The sequence below is a fragment of the Anthonomus grandis genome, chromosome 2, assembly GCF_022605725.1.
Source record: "Anthonomus grandis grandis chromosome 2, icAntGran1.3, whole genome shotgun sequence".
Lineage (NCBI taxonomy): Eukaryota > Metazoa > Arthropoda > Insecta > Coleoptera > Curculionidae > Anthonomus > Anthonomus grandis.
Genome location: NC_065547.1, coordinates 30,357,634 through 30,374,576, shown reverse-complemented (window position 1 = coordinate 30,374,576; position 16,943 = coordinate 30,357,634). Strand labels below are relative to the sequence as shown.

At 32.2% G+C, this 16,943-nt stretch overlaps 1 protein-coding gene across 1 annotated transcript; it reads right to left on the bottom strand.

The window, feature by feature from the left end:
• Nucleotides 1–15,355: 15,355 nt before the first annotated feature.
• On the bottom strand, nt 15,356–16,434 carry LOC126750255 (ribosomal RNA processing protein 36 homolog). The gene is made up of 4 exons (XM_050459813.1): nt 16,234–16,434; nt 15,756–16,181; nt 15,586–15,703; nt 15,356–15,531 (listed from the first exon to the last, which is right to left on the bottom strand). Exons 1-4 carry the CDS (start codon nt 16,318–16,320, stop codon nt 15,398–15,400), a joined length of 765 nt encoding a protein of 254 aa, XP_050315770.1. The 5' UTR covers nt 16,321–16,434; the 3' UTR covers nt 15,356–15,397.
• Between the last annotated feature and the right edge of the window lie 509 nt (nt 16,435–16,943).

The window sequence follows — 16,943 nt, the reverse complement described above, 5'->3', positions numbered from 1 at the left end:
GGAGTTTTCTTGCTCTGTTTCGGAATTGTGGTCGCTCAGTATTTCATTGTCCTCTTCATTCTCGTCACTCTCTTCAGCCAATCTTTCTAGTTCCTCTAATACAGCTTCTCTGTTTGGAACACCAACGGATACACTTTTCTTGCTCGAGCCCATTTGGTTTGATTCTTCCATACTTTCCCAAAAGTCTTCAGACTCTAAAATATTTCTTAACGCATCTTCTGACAATGCCCTAGAATTGGACGCCATTGGGTTACATTTACTGAAAGATAGTAAAAAAACACGTTTTATATCTATTAACTTATACCTTATGGCCACTAGTACCTATTCTTGTGAAATAGATAAATACCTTGCAAAAAATAACAACGAAATAGATACTTTCAAACCAATAAGCAGTTATTAACTTGTCGCGTATTTACTACTGATGGGTCCTCAGGACCCAGTAAACACTGCCTTCGAACCTCGCCGACACGAACGAATACTGAAGTATGAATCTATGCAGCAGTGTTGCCAGGTCCAAAATTTTTATTTCCCTAGAAGAATCTGAAAAAATTCCCTAGATTTTCCCTAGATATAAAATTTGCTATATATTGACAAATTAAAACAATTGTTTTTTACTAATCCTTTAATTAGATAGGTATATACTTATTTTAAAATACAGATGTAAGAATAAAAACTGCTAATACATATAATACAGCTCAAAAACTAATAAACTAATACTTAAGCTAATACTTAAATGTGGTTTTTCAATTAAAAATAAAATGTCTTCTTAGCAAAAAAAAGATATACTTTTTTAAGTAATTAATTAATTAATATTTAATTATACAAAAATAATGTTTAATTTTTTATTTCTTTAATTGTTATAAATTTGGTCATTTAGCATTGCGACCATTTCTTTCGGAATTACAAATTCAAAACAAGAAGTACTTTTTCTTAAATTTTTAGAATGCATTATGCCCGTTAATGTTTTTGTTGATAGGCGGTTACGTATTTTTGATTTATTTAAATTAATTTCCGAAAAAATCCGTTCTACTGTAGCGCTAGAATGCGGCAAACAAAGTAGACTGAACCCAAAATTGCATAAATTGGGAAATATGGGATTATTATCTCCGCCTTTAAATTTGCTAACTGCTATCCAAAAATCTACCAAACTTTCATTCTCAAGTGTATGCAGTTCTACATTTTGTAGCTCACGCCACTCTCGATCTAAGTCATTTATTGTGTCTTGTTTGACTAAATTATGAAACAGCATTCCCAATGGAGCAATAGAATTATATTTTTTATCAACCACTGATTTAGGATCAAGCAAATTTAATTGTTTTATTATTTTTTGAGGCTGATCTTTAAAATTAAATCTTTTTAAAATTTGCTCACATCCTTCAATAAGAAAAGCCAAACAGTGTTTCCTAAAATTCAATAACTCACCAGCCTCCATTTTATGTAAATTATTTTGGATTTTAGCAGTGACTATCCCACCAAGCCCCAAGGTATAAATCTTCTATTTTCATAAAGTTACGGGGATTTTTACAATATATGTTTTCGATATCTGTTGAACTAATATATTTACTTTTTAAATAACAATCTAATATTGTCTTTAAAATGATACAAACTCTTTGGTATAGAAAAGGTATTTTAATATTTTCCGATTGCATCTCTAAATTTAAGCTATTGAAAAGTGGTAAGCTAAAATCTAAAAATTCTAAATGCATTAAAAAAGAAGGGTTTCGTAAGTTATTTAAAATTTGTTCAGCATTTTGTATTTTGTCAAGTAAATGTGCATTAGTAAAATATAACACCAGCGCATTATATTGCTCTATAAGTCTTTTTACGACAGCAAGAAGAGATAGCCATCTGGTTTGGCTGGGGTGCATGATTTTATGGGGTTTAATTTCCAAATATTTCTGGAAAGTCGTTAAATCAGCCTGTCTTTTAAAACTATTTTTTAAAAATGAATATATATCTCTAGCGGTATTTTCAATAAAGGAGGGCAGTTTCTCACATGCATAATTTGCACACAATGCAAATGAGTGACAAATACACCTCATTATAAATAGGTTTGGGATGTCAACTTTAAATAATATAGATAGAGAATGGCGCGAACCCATCATAATACTTGCCCCATCTACCGCAAAACCAATCACATTGTGTTTATATAGAATATTATTTTCTATAAAGAAACTCGATACAGCGGCATATAGGGCATCAGCAGTTGCTAGCGGCACTTGCAGTAAGCCCAAGAGATCAACCACATTCTTTTTTTCTTTATCAAACAGCCTGACTACCATAGCTAGGTGTTTAATATCCCCCTGATCCGTAGATTCGTCCAATATAAACGAAAATTTAGTTTTTCTTAAAATATCTAATAACTTCTCAAAACAGTATTTTCCGGTGACGTTATTAACTATTCGAGTTGCTTTAGTTCTTCCGCATGTAACTTTTGCAATATCGGAGTCCGGATATATTTCACGATTTAACTTTGCTAGATGATCTAATGCATTAAAAGAAATATTATGCTTCATTGCATAAGATGCTAACCTAATTTCAGCCTTAACCTTTTGATTTAATGATAGTTTTTGCTGTAATGCAGGCATGTTAGACAAAGTTTGCTGCCTGGTTAACCTCTTCGAATTTTCCTTGTTTTTTTCCCTTGGAGTGTTTTTCTATTTCTGACTTACCACATACAAAGTCTTCGTTGCACGCCTTACAATAGCCAAAAGTAGACACTTTCTTACTTTTTGTAAGCCAGTGCCTAAACCGCTCATCCTGTTCCCACTTATCTTGGTAATGTTGTATATAGGTTTTTTTTTTACTACCCTTGGCATCTCCGACGCTGAATCCGAATCAAGAGCTAGACAAAATCTGGCGAGATGTTGAAGCCATTATGTTTTGCTTTAGAATAAAATAAAATTTACATTAATTTTAGCAACAAACAATTTTTGGTTTACATACCTGCAAGTCCTGACACTTAACAATATAATACTAAGACAAATGTAAAATATTACTCGTAAAAAACGACGCACCACTTTAAAAAATAATTACTTATACAACTCACAACGCGTTGATGCTTGATGGTTTGTTCTAATAAAAAATCCGACGAAATCGAGAAAATAATACTGTCGATCGCTTGGGTAAATTCCCCCCCCCGAGAGTTTGGGAATCCCCGAACCCTTTGTGAACTGTCACCACCTACCGCGACGGCTCTTTTTAAAGGCGCACATACACTGCAATTTTAATGTCCAGTTAAACCGTTCGTGTAAAATTATTCGGTCAAAATTGCATTTTGTATGTGCAAAATGCGTATGGGCAATTTCAATAATATTAAAATACGTACCTAGATATAATGATTTTACCGGAATTTTACCTAAAAAAAAATTCCCTAGATTATTAAAAATTTCCCTTTTTCCTAGAGGCAACCGATTTTTCCCTAGATTTCGGAAAATTCCCTAGCAATGGCAACCCTGCTATGCCGGCGAAATCACGCGTATGGTATTGCGGAGGAGTACAGAGACAGCGACTATCCAATGTTGCCAAACTTAAAAATATACCCTAATTAAAAATAGGATGGGTCCTCAGGACCCATCAGTAGTAGCTACGGGTTAATAATGCTGGCCTTACACTACAATACATATTTATTTTGTCATTATTTTTCATATGAATCATTGAGAGAATTTAAGTTTTGCACTGCTTATTTTTTAAATTTTATTTCATTCTCATATCATACCACTTCCTGTGTTAACTGTGACAAGACAAAGGTATAGAAGTATACTAAGAGAGCTGATCACCCAGAATGGATCAGAATGGATGTTTTTGTTTATAACTTTTTTTTTTAGTTTCTATAGGCATTTGTCTTACAATTAAGTTTTTTTCATTATAGTTCCAAGTTATGTTGTTAGTATTATGAGAAACGAACAAATATATATAATGTCTGTGATATATGCTATACTATAAGTTGGTTTCATTTTGAAAGAGTTTATTTTGTATTGCAGATATATACATATGATTGTACACTATTGCTGATTATTGCAGTACATTAACTCATTTAAATATGTAAAATAAAGCTGAAGAGTTTTATTTTATTCTGATTAATATCTGATGCCAACATCTAATCAAAAAATAACATTTTTGATTAGCTGTTTGCTTTGAATATTCAAATTCAAATTCAAAACGTTTATTTGCCAAATATAAAAAATTACAAAACAGTTGTACTTATGATGTAAGTGAAGTTAGCAAATAGGAATGCATCTCAATTATAAAAACCGTTTCTCAAAAGTACCTCTGCAGGAGGCACTTTTAAATGATACATCCTCAAGAAAAAGCAACAAAAAGGAAACAAAATAACAAGAAAACTAAAAAAAACCCTACTAATATTTCTTCGACTTCTTACTTTTTGATAGTGAGAGCTTGAAAAAAATTAAAAAAAAAAACAATTTATTTAGATTTATGTACACAGGGCAGGGGTAGGCAGCGACTGAATCAGGAAAGCGCAGGAGAGGAAACACATCCAATATATATAAATATAAATAATATGATACAGGTATATCTTGTTAAATGCGAAACGAAAATGTAAGTGAAGGCTCGACCCAGTACAGCTACATGAATATGACACAACCTGAATGAAAAGAGACTGGAAAAAAGTCCTATTGACATTATTTCAATAGATATTTAATTATTAGGCATCATACTGTGACTGCATAAGCATATTTCTTATGTACTTTTTATACTTATAAAGAGAATAATCTTTAACACAATGAGGCAAATTGTTCCACAAATGAACTGCAACGTAACTAAATGATTTTTGAAAAGCTGTTGTATGCTGAGGAACCCTAAAAATATTAAATCGTCTGGTATTATGGTTGTGTTCATGCACATTGAAAAGTTTTCTTAGATATGGTGGGTTTCCCGACTTTAAAATTCTGTATATGAAAGAGTACATGTGATATTTGCGTCTATTTGACATTGAAAGAATAAAATGACTGTTATAAGATATGGGGTAATATGACTTCTGTAGCAAATATTAAAGGAAAAAGGCATACATGAATACTGCACTTTTTGAATAGAAGATGGGACTGCCGAAGTAATTGCATCATTGTAGATTACATCACCATAATCAAACAATGATAATATTAAAGAGTTGCACAAAAAATACTTGGTTTCACTAGTTATGTACACAATTATGCCACCCTATATATAATATTTGCTTATGTATATGCTTACTCAGTTATATTGTATTTCATGCTTTATTTGCATTATTTAGTCTATATAATCACTTGTAATATTAAGTTAAGGTAATCTTCGTTCTTGCTAAGAGTACACTGTATCGCGGCTTGTCAAAATAAAAGTTTTTTAAAACGTTATTAACGTGACAGAAAACATAACTGGCGCAGTCGGGTAGGATCAGGGCAGTTTTCGATTGAGATTTGCACGTCATCGAGACGATCAATCGTAAAAACGTGAGTTTTAACTCTTCGGTCCTGATACGAACGTGGAAGCTGAGATCAAACCTTATCAGAATCGCTCTGAGACGAGAGATCAGTGGACACACCATTTGGCAGCACGACCACAGCACCTTAGCAACGCGGGGATTCATCTGATTGGAAAAAGGTAAGTGCCAATTTCCTTTCAAACCCTTTCCCTTACTTTGGATTGAGCGAGTGGAAAGTTAGTTTTAAGATTATTGTTATTTTAAAATTTTTATTGAAACATATATTTGAAAAACTTATTTTGAATTTATCTTTATCAATTGAATATTATTGAAATTACCATTGAACTTTCTTTTGAGCAAATCCTATTGGAATATACTCTCTCTTTATCGTAAAGGAAGAAAGATTCAAATAATTTAGTAGTAAAATTAATTTTAGAATTAAATTTATGTTATTTATTAATAACATTATTTTTATTTTTACTCTATGAGTGAACCAAACGTTGATGCATTAGCTGAAGAATTTTTCAGAACTCTCAAATTACAACAACAAAATTCGCATTTAGAAACAATCACTGAACAGTCCGAGTTATCTAACACAATGACTACTACAAAATCAAATTCTATAAATTACACTCTTTTAAAAATGTATGTTGATACAATTCACCCTTACAATGGTGATTCTAATACCCTTAACAATTTCATTTCTGCCGCAGATTTTCTATTCGAAACATATGATAACCAAGAAGATCCTATTTTAAAAAATTACCTTATTAGAACTATTAGAATGAAATTAATTGACCGTGCACTAATATTAGTAGGTTGCCGTATGGAATTATTATCCTGGGCACATATTAGAACTGCTTTATTAGATTGTTTTGGCGATAAGCGTAGTATAGAATGCCTTGAACAAGATTTGTTTGTAGCTATCCCAAATAAGAATGAACAACCGTTAGATTTTGCAAAAAGACTACAAGTATTGCGTAGTGCTTTAGCTCAAAAAATTAATAGTTTTGATGATAATTTTATGACAGCTGAAACAAAACTTATTCATCTTAGACAATATGATACTATATGTTTAAGAACATTTATAAGAGGATTAAACAACCCCTTACAAAGTATTATTCGATTAAAAAACCCCGATTGCATAGAAACCGCAATGACAATGATATCAGAGGAAGAAAACTTCCATTATACACAAAATTTATACAAACCATTTATACCAATAAACCATAACAAACAACCAACATTAATGCACAAACCACCAGCATATTCACAGAATAACTCGCAACACAAAAATCATAATAATAATACACAATATTCAAATCAAAATAATTTTAGAACCCCAAATAATAATTTTTATCAACAACATAACTATAGACAGAATTTTATTCCACCTAGTTATCAGAATTTCAATCAAAATCCAAACTTCCCACGAGGTCCGGTTCCAATACAACCTAGGCCAATGCCTCAGAGACCTCTTCCAACCAATCGACAAGTTTTCGGTACCCCAAAGAATGTTTTCAAACCCACAGGTCGAACACCCCTTGATAAACCTGAGCCAATGTCAACCAGAACATCTTACACAATGCCAACAAATTCTAACATTCACCCCAATAATCATTTTAAGCCATCTGGCCCAAGAAATTTCATTTCGCAAGAACTTTTCCAAATGGAAAATAAAAATCTAGAAGAAAATGTCACAACCAATTACAACCCCAGTGAAGATAATGATGATTATTATGGAAATAATACTGAAAATCCTTATCAGTTAAATTCTTACCAAACAAATAGAAATGACCCCTGTACATCAACAGATTACAACGATTTTGAATATGGACCAGAATATTCTTACGATGAGAATGCATTCCCTATTCCAGACCAACAAATAGAAAATGAAAATTTTCCTATTACCAACCCTTCGAAAACCCTAACATAACATATGAAGTAAATACACAAGTCACTAATAGCCTCCCTTATATCGAAATTCAAAACCCACCAATTAAACTGTTAATAGATACTGGCTGTTATCCATCAATATTACGACCCTCCATAGCTGAAAAATATTTTCCTGACAAAATCTATCAATTTTCATCGATACTAAAAACCGGAGTTGGAGAAAAAGAAGGTCTCTACAAAGCCAATATCCCAGCTTTTGCAGAAATGCAAACAAACGATTCGATCGATTTTATACTCTATGATTTTCATAACTATTATGACGGTATTTTAGGCCTTCGAGAATTAACTAAATTTATGTTTAACATTGACCTATATCATAAAAGGCTGATAAAGTCAGACGGTATTACAACCTTGTCATTCAGATATCGCGAGCCTGACTCAACATTTAAAATCACGGTCAACGCCCACGAAATTCTAAGCACAAAGGTACCCGTGACAACACATGATACTATTGACATAATTATACCTGAAGGAACAATAAATGACTCTTTATACATACCAGAAACGCTCTGCACAGCAGAAAATGGTTTTGCACGTGTTGATATTCAGAATAACACAGATGAAAATATTACTGTTGAATTAATGAGTCCAATTGACTGTAAAATTTTACCAGATTATCATAAAGATAATTTCGAATTTTTTCATTTAGACAATTTAATTAATTCAAACCCAGAAATATCCCATAATAATTACACTACATCTAATAAGAATCTCGATATTACCCAATTTATAAGACATGACCATCTTAATAAAGAGGAAAAATCAAAAGTTTTAAAATTAATCAGAGAATTCTCAGACATTTTTCATAAAGAAACTGAAAAACTATCATTTACAAACAAAATCAAACACGAAATTAAAACACATGATGAAATCCCAATACACTCAAAATCATACAGATACCCTTTCATACACAAGGAAGAAGTCCAAAAGCAAATCAACAAAATGCTGAAAGATGGAATTATAAGACCCAGCCAAAGTCCATGGAGTAGTCCAATATGGATAGTAAGTAAAAAACCTGACGCAAGTGGAAAACAAAAATGGCGAATTGTCAATGACTACAGAGGAGTCAACTCTAAAACAATTGATGACAGATACCCTCTGCCAAACATCAATGATATACTAGACAAACTAGGAAGGTGTACATACTTTTCCACAATTGATTTATCATCAGGATTCCACCAAATAGAAATGGCACCAAACTCTATTGAGAAAACAGCGTTCACAGTGGAAAATGGCCATTATGAATACGTAAGAATGCCATTCGGATTAAAAAACGCACCAGCCACCTTTCAGAGAATCATGGACAATGTACTGAAAGACATTCAAGGAAAAACCTGTTTAGTCTACATGGATGACATTATTGTCTTTTCAGCAAGCCTAGAAGAGCACATAAAAAACTTGCACCATGTTTTCCAAAGATTACGAACGGCAAGATTGAAAATTCAACTTGATAAATCTGAATTCCTAAGAACAGAAGTTGAATTCCTGGGACATGTGATAACAAAAGACGGAGTTAAGCCGAACCCTAGAAAAATAGAAGCGATCCAGAAATTCCCGATCCCGAGAACACCAAAGGAAATAAAATCATTCCTAGGACTCTTAGGTTACTACAGACGCTTTATAAACGGATTTGCTAAATTAACAAAACCATTCACGAAATGCCTAAAGAAAGGAGCAGTGATAAAACACACCCCTGAATACATACAAGCCTTTGAAACATGTAAAAATTTGCTATGTAACGATCCTATACTACAATACCCAGACTTTAAAAAACCCTTCGTTTTAACCACAGATGCCTCAAATATAGCAATAGGAGCCATATTAAGTCAAGGAAAAATAGGACAGGATCTTCCAATTGCATACGCATCTAGAACGTTAAACCAAGCTGAATGTAATTATTCGACCATAGAAAAGGAACTTTTAGCCATAGTATGGGCTACAAAACATTTCAGACCTTATTTATTTGGCAGAAAATTTATAATCGTCACAGACCATAAACCCCTGCAATACCTCTTTAACCTAAAAGAGCCAAACTCTAGATTGGTACGATGGAGACTAAAATTGGAAGAATTCGACTATGAAGTCCAATACAAAAAAGGAACACAGAATACAAATGCTGATGCTCTATCCAGAATAGAGATTAACATGATAGAAAATGATTCTATACTTGGAAGCCCTGGAGACATCACTGAAGAAATTGATCAATACATTGCAAATGAAAACGCTACTTTAGACGATTTAGACCAATTACCAGATCTATTTAACCCTGCTTTAGATCTAGAACCAAAATCGAATAAAATCAAAATTCTTTCTGATATACAAATATTACCCCCTCGTGACCAACGTCCACAAAATGGAGATACAATTCACTCAGCAATAGATGATCCAATATTAAATATACCTATAACAGAAAATTGTTTAAATACCTACAACCATCAAGTTTTAATTACTCACAATACAAATAAACAATATTGTGCCTTTAAAACAAAACATTTTGAGAACAAAATTAGATATCACTTAACTTTGACTAGCAACTATGTAAACGAAATCGTATACTTTTTCCGAGAATATATCGATCCTAAAGTTGTACACTGCATGTATATACAACAATCTGAAATTGACAATTTAGGAAATAAAATAGGAGTAATCTTATCCAAAACATTTAAACATAACTCTTACAAATTAGTAATCTCCAACACATTCTTAAACGATATAGTAAATGTAGAAATGCAAACGAATTTAATAAAGAACCATCACGAGAAAACTTGCCACCGAGGTATTAATGAATGTATGATGTCACTGAAAAAATTATATTACTGGCCCAATATGAAGTTAGACCTCACACAGTATATAAACAATTGTGACATATGTCAACAAGCCAAGTATGACCGCCATCCTCCAAAAATAGAATTTTCATTAACTCCCACACCTCGAGAACCTCTAGAATCCATCCACATGGACACTTTCCAAATTTCTAACGTAAAATTCCTAACTATAATAGATGTTTTTTCACGTTACGCCCAAGCTTACCCCTTAGAACCTAGTTGCAACGCAATTACAGTTCTGGATAATTTAGCAATTTTTATAAGTCATCATGGACTACCTCATCAGATTACCTGTGATAATGGCACAGAATTTAAAACTTCCCTATTAATTGATTTTTGTAAACTTCACAAAATAAAAATTCATTTCACTACTACTGGAAATTCAAATAGCAATAGTCCTATCGAAAGAGTCCATTCAACCTTAATTGATCACATTAGAGTTTTAAAACTTAAATTCCCAAATGCGACAATGAAACAACTAATGATTTATGCGATTACAGGTTACAACCTCTCTGTACATAGTGTTACTAAACAAAAACCCTTTGATGTCTTAAATGGACGTCCAAATGCTTTAGACCCTTTTGACCTTACAGATGAGATCATATTAAATAAATATGTTAATGATCGTAAAGACCGATTAAAAATTATCTATGACGAAATCTATAATCAATCTCTTAATACTAAATTACGTTTAAATGAAAAACAGAATAAAAATAGAGAAGCCCCTATAGATATCCCATCAGGATCAAAAATCTATGTAACAGATAAATCCGCTTCGAGAACTAAAGATAAAGCGCGTAAGAAAATAGAATACGTTCAAGAAGATATCGGTAATAAAATCATTACTAAAAACAAGAAAGTTGTACATAAATCTATGATTCAAAAACCTAAAAAACACTTTCTTTTCCCTAGAAATAATGAACCTCCTGACACTGCAGAAGAGCTTCGCAGTTCTCCTACAAGTATTATCGACAACAGTGATAGCGACTAATCCTATCATAACCCCAATCAAATCCCCTTTATTCCCATTTCATTTAGGAAATGCGAGAATTATTGAAAGTAAACATACTTTCCTCCATTATGTAGAAATTAAACCATTAGTTATAGAGCTTACTAAACTAGAAGATAATTTTAGAATTTTAATTGCTGCTTGTAATGAAACAAATATTATTAACGCTTTGCTTTTACATCATATTAACACATTAGATATGCTTAAACATGCTAGCTACTTTATTAATGAAATCAAAACTAAACTTAATAACATTAAACCACATAGCCGCGAAAAACGAGGCTTAGTAAATATATTAGGTAAAACGTCAAAATGGCTTTTTGGTACATTAGACTCCGATGATGGAGAAAGATATGACAAAGCAATTGAAGAATTACGCTATAGTCAAAATACATATAAAAAAGAAATAAATATGCAAATTTTATTAACAAAAGATTTAATTAACAGTTACAATAACACCATACATACTTTAAGTAAAAATCAAAACTCTTTAAAAAATCATGTTGACCTTTTCAAAAAGCAAATGAATAAAACAATTAATGATCTTTCCATATATTTAAAACTTCAAAATACTATAAGTCAATTAATTATAAATTGCCAGAGTTTTATTACTTTCCTAGATAATTTAGAAGATGCGATAATGTTTGCTAAACTCAATACCTTACATAGTACCGTAGTTTCAGCTATCCAATTAGAACAAATAATTTTGAATCTAACCACCCTTTATGGTGAGGAAAGACTAATATCATTTAGCGACTTAAATTATTATTATCAATTAACAGGACTTCAAGTAAGTTTTTCAAATGATAAAATAATTTTTGCTATTCATTTTCCTATATTTATAAAAGAAACCTTCGAACTTTTCCACTTGTTTGCTATTCCAACAAACCAAACCATTATAATTCCCAAACTTCCTTACCTTATAATTGGCACTGATCTACACCAATATCAAGAAGAAGCCTGCCCATTGATTGAAGACCTATACGTCTGTCAAAATGCCCTAGGACCCCAAGTGGATGACTGTACTACGTCCCTCATAAGAAAAGCAGAAAATCTAAACTGCAAGCTGCTTAAAGTTAACGTCACTACCCCTATTATCCATCCTATAAATCAGCAATATGTTCTAGCTATTCCTGCTAGCACCAAAATAAAAGCACAACAAACGTGCCAAAACAAGCAAATATTCTTTATTGATACACCTAGTTTAATAGAAATACCATATAAATGCGGTATAAGCTTACTAGGATCACAATTCTGGAATCAAGAGGATATCCTGAGATCCAACCCTTTTCATCTACCGGATGTAACATTTACTGACTTGGAAATGCAGCTGCCAGAGGAAACAATCCAACTAGATTCAATCGACTTCAACCACATCAGATCGTTAGCAGAACGCTCCAATATCTTGAAACCCCTTCCAGAGGAAGAAGAAAGAATTCACCTTGCAGCCTGGAGCTTTAGTATAACTCTTGGAACCATACTAGTCATATGCTGTATGGTCTTCGCTATCTACACACTTATCCAAAAGAAAAGGTCTACCGAAGAGGAACTAGAACTTCAAGACAAAGAAGAAGCTGAAGAAAAAGATGCTACCCCTGGTACCTCGAAAAACAACACACCATCCCTGTTGTTTTCGACTTAGGCGGGAGGAGTTATGTACACAATTATGCCACCCTATATATAATATTTGCTTATGTATATGCTTACTCAGTTATATTGTATTTCATGCTTTATTTGCATTATTTAGTCTATATAATCACTTGTAATATTAAGTTAAGGTAATCTTCGTTCTTGCTAAGAGTACACTGTATCGCGGCTTGTCAAAATAAAAGTTTTTTAAAACGTTATTAACGTGACAGAAAACATAACTCACTCGGTAAGTGACGCTTTAGATTATTTAAATATTTTAAGCGCATATAAGCAGTGGCAATTTTTTTGTTTATGTGGGCTGAAAAAGACAAAGTATTATCAAAAATACTACCCAAATTCTTTGCTTCATTAACCACCGGTACTACTGTATTGTCTATTTTAACCACAAAATCTTGAGAAATATGTTCTATGTTATTTCTATTGGATCTTAGAAATAAGAGACACGGTTTTGAAGGGTTTAGTTTCAAATTATGAGCCTTAGAATATATATGTAAATTATTTAAGTCGGAATTAAATTGTGTTTGTGAGTGTCGTAAGGAGTTTAATGAGAACGATGTAGAAATCTGAGAATCATCTGCGTATTATTGTAGTTTTGAATAAGATATAAAATTTTTCATATCAGCAACGTATAATGAGAATAATAAGGGTCCTAATAGAGATCTCTGAGGTACCCCAGTGATAACAGGAATAAATTCAGATTTTGAGTATAAGGGATAAGAATCAATCTCCACGCATTAAAACCTGCTGGTCAGGTAGGATCTCAGCAAGGCAATAGAAGTATTAGACAAGCCAAAGAAATTTAATTTAGCTAGCAGCATATCATGATTTAGAGTGTCAAATGCCTTACTAAAATCCAGCAAACATATGGCTGTTACTTGTTTCTGTTCTTCATAGTGCCTGATATCATTCATAAGATTTACCAGACAAGTAGATGTACTAAAATGTTTCCTAAACCCGGATTGACATTCAGGTAAATTTTATAGGAATTTGAAAATGCAGTAATTTGATTATACATGTGTCTCTCTAGAACCTTAGACAAAACTGGTAAAATACTAATAGGGCGTAGATCTTTAGCTTCTTTAGGGTTTGAGACTTTTGCAAATGGTTTAATGATAGCCTTTTTCCACAAGTCTGGAAATTGATTTTCTAAGATGCAGGAATTAATAATATTGAGTAGGGGTTTGCTACAAAATGGAAAACAAGCAACAACATCTCTTATTGCTATTCTATCATGACCTACTGAATTAGTACCAATTGATGCCATATCTTTTAAAGTGGTCTCATCCATAAGATTAAAATTTAGTGAATCGGGGAAATTGAGAGCTTATTGAAATTTTTTCTTTGCAAGTAGTGTCATTCAATTTATTAGAAGTAGCAAAGAAGTCATTGAGTACATTTGCTTCAGATAATGCGGCAGGTATATTGTAATCATTTTTTCCTTGTATAATATTTAACTTTTCTTGTAGTCTTTCTTTGCTGTATCCCAAAAGGGCTTTCCAGAAGTTTTAGATAAGTTGCGAAAATAAGCATTTTTCTCGCGTATGATAGCGTGTTTAGTAAAATTTTTTAAATTACGATAGTACTGGAGACAGTTACCACTTTTAGTTTTCAGATATTTTTTATGTGCTTTGTCTCTTAGTTTTATAAGTAGTTTATTGTTATTGGTTATCCATGGAGTAAAAGGCTTACTTTTATTATTTTTCTTTAATTTTATAGGTGCAAATTTGTCAATTAAATATTTGATATTTGAATTAAAAATGTTTAACTTTTCATCTATATTAGGAGAATAATAAATTTCGTCCCATGGTAAGAGGCTAGCAGCATAATCAAAGGCATCTCGATTATTAGAAATATTATTATAGTCTTGACATCTAAAATATTTGGCTTTAATTTTTTCTGTACTAAAATTAAAAATAGTATAAATAAAACAATGATCAGAAATCACAGTTGAAATTGGTTTTGAGTTGCAGCTTTTAACAGAGAGCACTTTACTGGTTATTATTACATCTAATAGACTACAAGAATTATTCCGCAAGCATAATCGGGTAGGTTCTGTAATTATCTGATTTAAATCAAATCTATTTATAAGACAACTTATCCTAGTCAAATAGTTTGAGGGTTTAAGAAAGTCCACATTAAAATCACCGGTATAAACAACTTTATCATAAAAAGGCACCATTAGGGCTAACAAATTTTCAAAAAAATCCAGAAACAAATCGACGTCTACACGTCTACGACAAATTGCAATTAAATAATAAAATTATGAGAAATGAAATTTGAATTTTTCTACATTAATTTGGCCATGCCTTTCTACCATATTGATTGGTCCAATTAGGTAGGTCAAACTGTCAAGTTAGTTACAATAGTTTCTGTTGCCAAGTGAGAGGACACTAGCAGATTTGTCAGAAGAATTTCTATCAGTTTGTATGCAACCATCACTTTTAAATAATTACGGCTTATATTTTTGATAATGAAGGTAATTAATACAATTATAACTTGTAATAAAAAAAATTATATTAAATCGCCTTAATTAAAACATTATTTTATTTTTGCCATGATTTTTCTGTCCTTCACTTGCATCTTTTTGGTTCTCTTTAGTATGTGCTTCTCTAGCCGGTTGGTTTTCTTTAATTCCTCATATTTCTCCACCAAACCTTCCAACTTTTTAACAGCTAAAGCAGAAAACACAATATACTAATTTCTCAAGCAATATATAAAACACTTACATTTCTTTTTAAATACAGGTTTCTCTCCTTGTTTTCTCTTTTCTCTGATTTCCTCTCTTTCAATCTCCTCTTTTTGTTTCTCCTTATTAGCTTTCTCTTCCTCCCGCAATTGATTTTCCTAAAAAATTAAAATTTGAAATTTGTATTTTAACAAAAACCTTTCAACTTACAATCCTTTGAATTAATAGTTTTATAGTGTGTTTCCGATCAGGATCAGTGCATTCATTATACTCTTTTTGCAACTCTACTTTCTCATTTTTCTTCAAATCATTGATAAAGTGGTAATTTTGTTTGAAAGTGGTTTTATCAAATTCACCACAGGATGGATCAAAACGGGGATCTCTAGGTGTCACTTTTCTTATATGGTTGCTTTCAGTATTCTTATTTAAAATGGTCCTAATTTGTTTAGGCCTGATTTTCGAACTAATTTCCCTTGGTCTATTTTTGTTAGTCCTTTTCAGTTCCTTCTGAGTTTTCTTTTTCTTTAATGCTGATTGCCCAAATAAGGTTTCATTATATACTTTAGACCCAAGTTTCTCTTTGAGCTCTATGAGTTCTTGAAAACTTAAGGTGGAGAGGTTTTCTCGTATTTTTTGCTAAAAATTTAAAGTTGTTATTGAGACTATCGAGCTAGTTTTAGGGGCTTACTCTTTCAGGTTCATCCTCATCTATCCTATCTTGCTGATTATCTTTCTCGTCGGCACCACTAGCATCAGTAGAATCATTATCAGACATTTCAAAGCGTATATTAATTAAAAATGTTATTTATTAATAAAGTGGATTTCTAGAGAAAAACGATTTGTTTTTGTTGTTATTCTTAGAGGTTAAGTGGTATGGCGTGACTGTCAATGTCACTATCATTTCAAATTTGACAGTTATAATATAGGATACTAAACTTGCTGAAAGCACCATTGTTGCCGTTTGTTAATGGTTACAATTGGTATTGCACTACATTTGTGTTCTGTGGGTTACCTATTAACATTCTTTACAGACGACGAGCGTGACATTTGCGTGATAGTTGTGTATATTGTCATATGAGAGGCAAAACAGCTAAATGTATAATTATTTGCCGTCTAGATAAATGATACATAATAATTTTCTTTAGAAACGACAAGCACTTGAAGCTGGAACCAGTACCGCTTTGGAAGGAGGTATTGTTTGAAACGGCATTATGTTTTACTCTTAAACGATAGATGAAGTATGATCTGGCAATAATGGTAGAAGAGATTACGTATCGTCTGATACAGAGATAGCAAGGGATACCAAAGACATACTTTAGCGAGTAAGCGGCTATAAGCGTCTTTAAGACATCTCATTCGAGCGATCAAGTCATGACGTCACCGTATAAGGCGCTCTAC

Bases quoted from the DNA above. Each gene is read 5' to 3' on its own strand.
- LOC126750255 (XM_050459813.1), bottom strand. From the start codon at position 16,320: ATGTCTGATAATGATTCTACTGATGCTAGTGGTGCCGACGAGAAAGAT. The intron at 16,182-16,233 runs GTAAGCCCCTAA...TTAAATTTTTAG, and splicing joins ATGAGGATGAACCTGAAAGA to CAAAAAATACGAGAAAACCT. The intron at 15,532-15,585 runs GTAAGTGTTTTA...TTTCTGCTTTAG, and splicing joins ACCTGTATTTAAAAAGAAAT to CTGTTAAAAAGTTGGAAGGT.